Source organism: Venturia canescens, chromosome 2 (genome assembly GCF_019457755.1).
Source record: "Venturia canescens isolate UGA chromosome 2, ASM1945775v1, whole genome shotgun sequence".
Classification (NCBI taxonomy): Eukaryota; Metazoa; Arthropoda; class Insecta; order Hymenoptera; family Ichneumonidae; genus Venturia; species Venturia canescens.
In genome coordinates this window covers 18,878,949-18,890,150 of record NC_057422.1, presented here as the reverse complement: position 1 = coordinate 18,890,150, position 11,202 = coordinate 18,878,949, and the positions used below count along the sequence as shown (strand labels likewise).

General features: G+C 34.9%; 1 protein-coding gene across 4 annotated transcripts; it reads right to left on the bottom strand.

Annotated features, from left to right (window-relative positions):
* Positions 1 to 306: 306 nt before the first annotated feature.
* On the bottom strand, positions 307 to 9,122 carry LOC122407131 (zinc finger protein ztf-16). 4 transcript variants are annotated; one of them, XM_043413153.1, is made up of 6 exons: positions 8,629 to 9,122; positions 6,797 to 7,015; positions 6,439 to 6,673; positions 5,984 to 6,252; positions 5,377 to 5,712; positions 307 to 5,108 (listed from the first exon to the last, which is right to left on the bottom strand). In XM_043413153.1, the coding sequence occupies exons 2-6, from the start codon at positions 6,970 to 6,972 to the stop codon at positions 4,625 to 4,627; spliced, it is 1,500 nt and encodes a 499-aa protein (XP_043269088.1). In that variant the 5' UTR covers positions 6,973 to 7,015; positions 8,629 to 9,122; the 3' UTR covers positions 307 to 4,624. The 4 variants fall into 4 exon arrangements, with proteins under 4 accessions (XP_043269088.1, XP_043269087.1, XP_043269090.1 ...); XM_043413152.1 differs by having other exon boundaries at positions 8,633 to 9,121; XM_043413155.1 differs by lacking the exon at positions 8,629 to 9,122 and adding an exon at positions 8,269 to 8,348.
* Positions 9,123 to 11,202: the final 2,080 nt, after the last annotated feature.

Here is an 11,202-nt window from a genome sequence, read left to right as displayed (position 1 = left end):
TTTAAAAAATCGATCGTTTCTCAATCACAATATATTATAATCCCGTAACTCTGGAATTTTGTGTTTCTATATTTGGTAGCCAGAAATCCGACAACTATAGAAAAGCATCTGGCTTTCCTAAAAACATTCCCGAAAACAATAGATTTTTTTGACTTTCTAAAGCATGACCCCCCCCCCCCCCCCTACCCCACCCCCTTAATCGAAAAGGAAACGAATTCATGACCCACGTGAGAACCGATATACCGCAATTTAATTTTTTAGTAGTTGCTGAAAGAAATTGTAAATAAGTTCATGGTAAGAATAAAATATTATATACATAATTTGTCTGTATTTATCTTGTACCCATTACACCATAGTAACATCAACAATAATTTGTTTTTCGTTCTTATACATTTAAATATATAGTTTTACTCTTATATTGTATAAATAAGTGGGCGGGGCGTGCACCTAAGGCTTGTTTCCATTTATTCATTACGTCTTTTTTCTTTATATATGACTTCTCGAAGGTTTTTCAAATTTCTTTTTTTTTTTGGTTTTCTTTACACTTTTTTTTGTATTCATCATATTTTCGTATTCTCAGGGGAGGAAAGCTTCGCTTTCTTCGATATATCCTCTAAAGTTAAGACTATTCTTTTATTTTATTTTAAAGTTTTTTTCTCATTATTTCTTCTTTGTAAAGGTGATCACAGTATAAAGCGCATCTACCCTAGCCCCAAAGTTTTGCCTCAATTCGAGCTTTCGTCTGGTCCATTTATTGCGATCTTTCATCCTCACTCTCAATTTTATGTTCTCATAATAGCTTAATTGAAAAATTTTACAAATACATATGACTTCGCAAATACAATTTCGAGGTTGCTTTTCAATTTTGGATGCTGCGTTGATTTTACAATGGATAAACGAGTCCGCGAATTGACTATTTTTAACAGCTTAAACTTGGTCCAGCGTCAAAATTTCTTCTGTGAAACGGTTTTTCGCATTTTTTTTATTTTTCATTCCTTTTCGATTTATTCGACGTGTACAAATGTTCTTCCCAATCAGGCACTTGATAAACTCGTGGAGTCTCTAAGAACTGTTCGTTTTTTTTTTCTATTCCATCGTAATGATTACAGGATTGACCAAAAGTATTGGGCACCTTTACAGTTTTCATTATTCACCGAATTTCAGTATCGCTTCTAACGTTTGGTATCAACTTTTCGTATACATAAATGCACACGCAGGACAATAACCCCAAATAAGCAGACAATCTTTTTGGAAGGACTAATTACAAATATTCAAAGCAATGCTGTTATCATTCTATCGAAATCTCAGTCCCTAGAAATGTGTTAAAAAGCCTTGAAGAGTCTGAGAAACTGATTCCAAGACCTCACAGACATTGTTAGGCAAAAGAAAATTGTACACCACTTGATGAAACAAAAATTTTGAAAATCGTGAGACAATTATTTACCGCATTGGTGAAATAGTGACAGATTTAAAAAACCACTTTCAAATGTAATAGAAACTAAAGCTTTGCTATTCGAAATATTCGTCATTCGTTTGACTCGAATTCATGGGAGTCTGAGAGAATGCACAGTTTGGAATTTGTTATCAGGCACAATTTTTGAGAAATTTTCTGTCCCAATATAACACAATCGTATCGAGGTTTTCTAAACGGCGCCTGATACTTTTGACTAAAGCTGTAAATATATTCACGTGTGTGGGTGTATATTCATTTATACATAATCGATTATTCTTACATTCGATAACAAAAATATGATGAACACGTGCGCTCGTTATTGTAAAAGGTGTCTAAAAGTTTATCGTTTCCCTCAATGTCAAAGTTTATTCGTGAAATTCGTTTCGTTTTGTGTTTTTTCATTTTTCATCATTTTAAAATATTTTGCAACAATTTAATAAACATTTTTTACGCACTGTACGTAATTATGCATATTAATTATGCGCTATTAACGAGCTAACCGTAGTGATGTTCCTTTGAAAGTTCATTGAAACGTAAAACGAAACAAAAAAAAACTAATTTTAAAAAACTCTCATCGCAATAAAAATCACGAGTTCTGTTGTTTCTTATTTCAGACAATAGTCGTTCGAGTTCCAATACAAAGGTGTGTAATGCGAATAAAGTTATTCGTCGTTACCGAAGCTGCGGTTTTGTGCGAGTCTCAACTTCGACCACAAAACTGCGGATCCACGTTACTTTCCTGTTCATTTGCGATCAATCTTCGATATTGTCGACATATTTTTTGTGAGACAATTAATAACGAAAAAAAACAACAAAAACTAATTGTTTAAAGCTCCCGATCGGAGTTACGATCCGCTTGTATGAATTCAAAAACCATTTCGGGTCATTCCATTATTACGATTTTTCATTATTTCCGTATTGTTATTATTATCATTATCACTACTATTATTTCATCTTTTTCTTGGAATGCAAAGCAATAAATTACTTATGAATTAATAAATAAATTGTAATAATATTAAATATAACCTCCATATACAGAATAGTTATTAAATAACTACAACCATTTACAGCATTATTTTTTTACTTGTGTACGTGTGTGTAAGTGTTTAAGTGTCCTTTCTTCGTGAAGCGATCAAATGTGTATATGCGAAGAGAGAGATAGAGAATTGGATTAATTTGCAAAAATGAATAAGTGAATTGTGTAAGTGCATATTTTTTATATATATATTTTTTCTTCCGTGTAAAATATATGTATAGCATATATATACACATATATATTCTGTTTAAATTCTTTTTATCCGGCTCTCTTTCTCTCTTTCTAGCTTATTCTCTTGCTCTCTCTCTCTCTCTTTCTTTCTTTCCCTCTCTCTCGCTCTTCCCCTAATACTCTTTTGTACAAATATTTATATATAAAATATTAATTGCAGAGGCGAAATGCAGAAATTTTCGACTCTGCACGACGCGATCCAACGTACCATTTCTAGTTTTGGTCTTCTTCCCGTTCTGCATCCTTGTTTTTTTTTTTTTTATTACTTTCTCCACACAAATCCCTATACGAATAGCCCAGTTTATTTTCTTTTTTTTCATTCTAAGGGACAAGGGATTTCGTTTTAAGGATGATTCGATTATCTCGAGCCTACATGGTACGTTTTATGTGATCGCAAAAGGTACACGACGGTAACAGCTTCAAGCACTTCTGGCCAGGCGACAGGGACGATAGTTTAATGCATTATTTCTGATAAACATTACTGAATGTTCCATTTTTTTTAAAACTAAGACGTTATTAATTTGAATATTACTTAAATTCAATACCATCCATATTTTTAACCAATGATCTATCCAATAATATTAATATTTAATTGAACGTTGCCATTTCATTACGATTACCATTGCAGCATTCCAATTCATTGTTATAAACATACTTTGTATGAATTCCAAAAAGATCTCCACGCCAATCTTGAGAAACGAATTTCTTTGTGTATTTTTCGTTCAATCTTTGAACAATCTATCCTCGTCCCTGTCTTCCTCAATCACACTTCAATTTACTATGAAAAAACTCAACCGTTATATTGTCGAAAAGAGAAGAAAAAAAAAAATCATTCACAGTGTCTCATAGCTACCTTGTTTGGGACGTTTCTTTTTATTTTCACGTACGAATTTCATGGTTTTCTGTTACTTGCAAAATTTCTAGACTCTTTCCTCCTAAATATTCTTCAAAGCCATCTCTTTTCTTTCGTTTCTGTCTTTTTTCTTCATAATTGTTTCACAATAGTCTTTTTCAACATTGCTTTTACCTTTTCTCTCTTTTTATATTAATTTCTTCTGTTTTTATCATTTTTTTTCTCTCGTCTACCGACTGGTTTAAAGACTAAACGTTAATAGAGCTCGGAATAATTCAGTGAAGCCCTACTGGACGGATCGTTCGTGTGGTGACAGCACGATGGACGAGTGAGTGTTGGCAAAATATATATATATATATGTATTACTTTTTACTTAATTTCCTTCTTAGAGTTCTTCTTCGTTATTTCCTTTTTTTTTATATTTTCATGATATTTAAGAATTGCCATAAAACAAAAAGAATCAACGGAATATTTTTTCTTCCACTTTTTCTAAATTGTTATCTCTTAACAATTTTTGTTTTTCGTTACTTTTTTCCTTCATTTGTAAAGGCACGAGGTGTCCCATAAATTTTTTTACATTTTTCCCGATTATAGGCACTCTCATTCATTTTCTTTTTTTTTCATTTCAATTAATTCTCAATCAATATTCATCATTTCTCTTGCGATTTTTGTCACGAACTGGTTGGACCATTTCAATGGTTCAATGGATGTTTATAGTTTTCAAAAGTCATAAGAAATTATGAAAATGAAATGTCGAGCAATAAAAAAATATTCTTATTATCATAAGCTAATACATTTTTTTTTTACGTGTTTGAGCGAATATTCAAATTTGTCAAAATTGCAGCCGAATTGACTGAACAAACGTTTATCGGAAATTCTGAAATTTGCCTATATTTTTAAATCTCCTAGTTTTCATTGTTTTCTACCTTGACAAAAAAACGGAGACATTTGATATTTTTTGTAGTTCGTCAAACATATGGAACAAACTTCAAGTTTTCAACTGTTAAAAAATGGATGAATTCATTTCTCCCTCGTAATTTCAGGTATATAATTACTGATGACTTTTGCTGAGTAAATGCGAATTAAATTGATAAAGATTGCAACATTGTTCACCACAAATATTGCATTTCCAAGGATTGCTGTCACTGTGACAACCTTTGTGCAAGAAATAAAGTGTTTGATCGGGAAAAGTAATTCTGCAGTGCGTACACTGTAATCCACTGGTTCGAGGATCCGGCCTCGTCGATGTCGGTGGTTCGCCCCTAGAATGCAGGGTACCGCCGTTCGTAAGATTATTCATACTGTTACCAATATTGTTCACAATGCTGTGACTATTGTTGTTACTCGTGGTCAATTTACGACGCAAATCGTCGCGCAGTAACGATTTTAGAGGTGAGACTTTTATCAGAGACGGAAGGGGCGACAAGTTGCTCGAAGTTGCTCCACTCTCCTCCATTCCGTTGCTATTCGGTTCTTGTTTTATCGGGATTAGCGATATCGACGGCGTTATCGCCTCCTCGTTCCCACCCACGTTCCTGTATTAACATATTTTTCTCGTTAATTGATGTGTGAAGAGATTTCTCCTAAAGTTCATTGCAAATCTTCAAGACTTTGAGCAGAAGCTCGCGATTTTATGTTCCTTCATCCCAAAGAAATCCAACTTTCTGTTCAATAAATTTTCTTAGTGTTATATACCATAAGTTTGACTTGAATTTTCGTTTTCGGATTCTTAAAGATTTTCCATTTGTATGACAATGTATTTTCAATGAACTACAATGTTTGGTAATCCTTAAGCTCACTTACCGATGAATTGCGGTACTATTGATCGACAACTGATGGTGACTGCTGCTCGGCGCATTACTATTGCTGTCGGCGCTCTGAGGACTATTGGGACTGTCACCGTTTAACGGTGCAGGACTCTGATCACGTTGGCCAGCCGCTTGTTCAGGATATGGGATCGAAATTTCGACGTGAGGCGTGAGAAAGTGCATCGGGGGGGTTGCATTATCGGCCGATCTGTTTCCCGTACTGTCACCGCTGTCTGATAATGGAGCCGACGGCATCGCCTCCCCGGGCGAACAACTATTCATTATTGATGTCGAGCTATTTGGTCCTGGGTTATCCAAATCGATACCGTGTCTGGAGAAAACAAGCAGCAAACAATTATTCATCGCTCGAATTTAAATTATATTCAAGTCGAGAGTGGATCAAGGAATGATTTGGTTTTGGCAATTCTGCTTCACAAGAGACCATTTCGACCAGTGGAATCTAGGAAATTGAAAAGCTTCGGAGAAAAATCGAAATTACTGGACGGTAGATAAATTCTTGGGGCAAGATTATGAAAACCCGAAAAAGGTATACATGCAATAAAAATGTAATAAATATGGTATTTCGATATACTTAAACGAACCTGTTGAAAAAATGTAACCTGAGACACTTCATGGTTGGTGCACGATAATTGCACAACGGGCACGACTTAACCATGTCATGCTGACCAACGTGTTCGTTCTGAAAGTGAGCTCTCATTGCGATTTGCCTTTGAAAACCTCGGTTACATATTGGACAATGATAAGGCAATGTTTTTGAATGCGTTGTGAAATGTTCTGCCAAGTGATCCTTCCGGAAAAATCTTTTTTGACACACTCGACATTCGTATGGTTTAACTCCCGTATGCCGCATCTGTAATTCAATGATTGCTTGATTTATGTTTTAGACTGTTGAATATGGCGAATTTTCATGTAATTATTTGGAAAAATTCACCAGTTCGTTTATTGGAAAAAGTGCAAGGATTTGACTGAATCAGTAAACTAACCAATTATAAATTGTAACTCAATTAAGGTTTACTAGTAAATGAACAAAATATACTTTGTGTCTCCTCATGTTAGCCCCATTGGAGAATTTCATGTTACAAACGTCGCACTCAAACATCTTTCTATGTGATCTGTGACTGGAGTGTTGTCCTTCTTCGGCGTCGCCATCATTCTCTGTTCCTTCAGCGCCTTCGTTGCTTTCTCCAGGTTCTCCACTGGCGAGACATTGATCTTGATGCGCACAAAATGCTGTCTTATTTATTGTCTCGTAATTGTCACAGCGATCACATCTGCGGAAATTATTCACATACTTAATAAATTAGCCAACCGTCTCCCGAAATAACATTTAAAGTTCAAGGGAACACAACAAAACTTAATAAATCAAAAATGATTTTGATAATTGAAATAGACACCTGAAGACTGGAACAGCGCCGTCGCCGCTGTCATAATTAGTGTTTAGGGCGGATTCATTGTCTGGATCAAGGGACTCATCCTCCCTGTTGTTGGAAGAATCTCCCGGCGCTGCACGAGTAGAGGAATGGGAGTCAACCTCGTTTTCCCCACCACCGCCGTCAACACCATCTGACATGATACCGAAAACGGCGGGACTATCCTGGATTCCTCATCTACACCTGATATATTATTCATGAGCATTATTTCAATTTTTTTATCTTCATATTTTTCCCAAAAATGAAATGGCTATGGTTATTGTTTGGGAAATGGAACATAAATAATTTTATAAGGATCGTTTTTCTTCTGTTTGAATTCATGCATGAATTCCCAACCTCAATATATTTTGATATTTGTCTAATTTTTATTCTCTGATCCAGAAAAAATACTACATCATTTTTTGGGTATCGACTATTGCTAATTGACACCATCAATAATGTAGTTTTCTGGATTTTATTGTAAAACAATTGTCAATTCAGAAACAGTAAATACCACTTTGTAAATACAAAACAGATGATTGGAACTGGAGAATTGAGTGGGTCAAAAATAAAAGTGATGAAAAAAGGTGTGTGATTGGAAGTTTGATAATATTGCTGTGTACAAACATTGATTGTATTGTTATTATTCTTTCTTACATGACAATCGCTGGTTATTGATAGAAGGATGATCTAAATGATTATTTGATAATTTAAAAAATGAAAACTTCGAGGTCCGCAACTTTAGTGAAATTTTAGTAAACTTCAGTAATACTTCAGTAAAATTACGTAACAGTAATAATTATTGTGAATTATAATTAAGACTGTAAGATCATTTTCACCATTAACAAGAATTTTGTAAATAATTTATACGAAATTGTTTTCACTTTCTTGTTTAAATAATTAGTAATGAAATATAATTGAATGAATAATTTGCAATAATCGCCTGAAAAACTTTGATTATGAAATTCGTAATGTAGATTTGAAAATTTGTCAACTTAAAAACTTCCATGGATCGTCGATTTACGAAATGATTGAAAAAAGAATGGAGGACGATTTGAAAAGTTTGAAGGAATTTGAAGAATAAAGAGCTGACAAAAATTTTTGGTTGAAATACGGATTTTTTGACACTTTCATAAGTTTCATGTTGAAAGTAATGATTGTGTGCACATAAGCTGGACTTATAGAGATATTTGTAATGGACGTTGCAACGTTGCGAATTTCTGTGTTGACAGGCTTACCGATGTTGTTCGAAATGATATAAAAAGAGAAAAAAAAAAGAAAAAAAACGTCACAGTACGTCGTTCATTACAAGAAATAAAGATGGGATGCTGGGCGGGCAAATCGTGCCAACCCGTTGGTCGTGTGGAGAGGTGCAAAAATAAAAAAGAGAACGTGAAAAAAATTGGTGGAAAAAGAGAAAGACAAAAACGGGGGCGAGAGAGAAGGAATATACATACACACACGTCCAAGAGGTTCGTGTATTACCCAATCCTGTGAGGATTACGGCATAGAAACACCTGGTGGTAGAGCGCAATGCCAGAGTGCACTGCACTTTGTCCCAGTTTTAACCGAATCCGTCACACTCGTGACGTAGAGTTTTTCGCGGCTTTTCCCCCCTTCCCTACTTCTTACCGTGAAAAATATATGACAAAATACAGTAATAGATAGTATCGAAAGAAAAAAAACGAGGAAAGAAGATTTGTCATTATCAGGCGCGTGTAGTAAAATAATCATAAAAAAAAATTGCAAATTTTCACGAAAGCAGTCGTAAAAAAATAGAGAACGAAAACGAAAAAGAAGCAACGTATGTCACGTACTTACATTCCAAAGTGGCCCTCCGAGGATCACAACACTCGCGCAATATCACTCTCTATTCACTCTCGTAAACGATCATAGTTCTCTCTTTTCTCTCTGATACGTTTTCGATTATCTTTTTTTCGTTTTCTTTTATCTCGTCGTCGTCGTCCAAGTTTCTCTATTTCTTATCTTTTTATTCCTTTTTTCTTATTTTTATTCCCTGTACGTCAAAACTGCAAAGAAACCACGGCGACGACGACGACGACGTCGAATGAAACGCACACACATACGCTCAATCACATGCACAACAAAACACACGGACACTCCACATGGCCATAGACAAATTAAAACGTAACGGAAGTGCGAGCGAGCTATACACACTTCTCCGTTCCGCTTTCGAGACCAAATATCCCACGTAGTTCTACCAACTCAATATTTTTTCCATTGTAATGTTATTACCATTATTCGATTACGAATTCCATCGTTATAATACTTTTTACTATAAATCTTACAAGTGGCAATCTTTTTTGTCACGAAGATGTGAAAGAATAAAAGAAGAAAAACGAGATGAACATAACCTCAATTTTCAGTTCTTCAAGTTGGCGCCGTTGACTCTCCCAGAGAGCCCCCCAGCACACCGAGCACACCGAGAATCAAATCCGTTCTCTCGTGTCAAGTGTGTCTACCTCGCCTCCATTATCCTACCCGATGCCGCCGGTACAGAGGTGGTCGTATTTAAAACCTGCTATTCGTTGCCTATATTAAAGCACGTATACTGGCGGCAGCAGATTTTGGAATACAGTCAAATAAACATATCGTTATATTAACGAATAAAAAGAGAATGAAAAATTCTCAAGAGAGAGAGAGAAAATATTTCGGGTGCAAGACATGAAAGTGGAAAAGTTGACATATGGGAATGGAAATCAACAAAGTGAATACTCGAAAAAATAATCATTGGTACATGAAAACGTGACAAATACACAACTATAGATTATAATGCAAAAAAGGTATCAATTAATAAATATTTTAATTTTTTTCCTCAACAAGCAGTAAACAACTACCAAAAATGTTAATCGTTTTAAAAATTCGTACGTAAAAAAATGATCCGGCTAATTTGAGTCATCAAGGAAGACTCGGTCGTTCTATGAATATGTGCCTTACTGCCTTGCTTTTGCGACGCCCTAATACATATGAATATAAATGCGAAAACTTGAACAGAAAACGTAATTTTACTTAATGTGTGCTGTGTGTGTGTGTTTATGTCGCGTGTGGTGTGCCCGTGTGTGCACTCGTATCTCGGATTGTACGGTTTTCGTTGCTTTTTTCTCGTATCACTTCAACAGTTGTCAGTTTATTTAATTTTTTTTGTATTCATATTTTTCAATTCCAACTGTTCGATAAACGAACAATTTCGGCTCATTCGATTTTTTTCCGTCAGGTTTCAAGTGCGTGAATTCTGACGATTTTACGTATTCAATTTAACCGACAATGGAACAATATTAAATAATGACGTTGACGAAATTCATTCAAAAGAAGGCAAAAAAATCGAAACAACCTAGTGAAAACTCGAAACCCGTGTTTTTTTTTTTCTCCGCTCATATAAAATGCCAAATTTGTAATGCAACAGTTGTATATAGACTTCTGATAATATTAAAAAGACATCGCTAACTTTGTAAAACCGATTTTTTTTACATAACCTAAGTTATAGCATATTCGAGTGAACCGTGCATATCGGATTATGAAATATTGGTCTGAAAATTTTTCAACATTCGATCAGACAACGTATTGTGATTTTCCCAGTTTTTTTTGTTTTGTTTCTCAGAGTTACTTGAATAGTGGAAAAAAATTTTGTTTGATTCCGCGATGAAAATTGCAATATAAAAGTCATTAAAACCGGAAAAAAATGGATGAAACTATTGGAAATATTATTGAGCGGACATAACCTCCAAACCGCAATCTATTATTGTGCCATTCCAGTGTGTGACTACCCCTCGAATCAATTAACCGTTCATTGTTGAACCCTCGTCAAATTAATTAGAATCCATTAAAAGACTGTTGCATTCTTGTGAAAAATACATTAATAACTCGAAGATAAAGAGTGCAGATTGCAAAAGTGCGGTTCCTTTTTTTTCTTCGTAATTAGCGTTGTTCGCGATAGTGATTTGGCATGTTCCTTGGTGAGGAGTGATAGCAGTAAAATTTCAGGTATTTCAAATCCCATGTATGCCATATGAATTTTTTATTATTGAAATTTGTCCTTGCATGATAGAATCGCGATGTTATCTCATTTTATATTCGATTGGTTTCGATCTTGTATTGGGGTTCACGAGCCAGTGATCTTTACAAAACGAAATTATTTTTTAACGAACGTTCGCTTTTATTCAGTCAATTTATCGAGTATTCTTCTTGATACTGACTTTCGAGATCAGTGAAGCGCGTGGCACGCATGTTGCGTAGCAACGTGCGTGATCAACAAGTGTCTATTTCACGAAAACACGCATTGCTCAATGCGTTTAGGATTGGAACTGTTCCAAGGTGACCTAAATAATCATTGGAATGAGGAGGGGATCAATGAGCAGCGGATAGTAACCTGT

Excerpts from the sequence above, each read along its gene's own strand:
- LOC122407131 (XM_043413153.1), bottom strand. The coding sequence starts at position 6,972 with ATGTCAGATGGTGTTGACGGCGGTGGTGGGGAAAACGAGGTTGACTCC. Across the intron at positions 6,253-6,438 it reads CTAACATGAGGAGACACAAA|ATGCGGCATACGGGAGTTAA; the intron begins GTATATTTTGTT and ends ATTGAATTACAG. Across the intron at positions 5,109-5,376 it reads AATAGTACCGCAATTCATCG|GAACGTGGGTGGGAACGAGG; the intron begins GTAAGTGAGCTT and ends ATGTTAATACAG.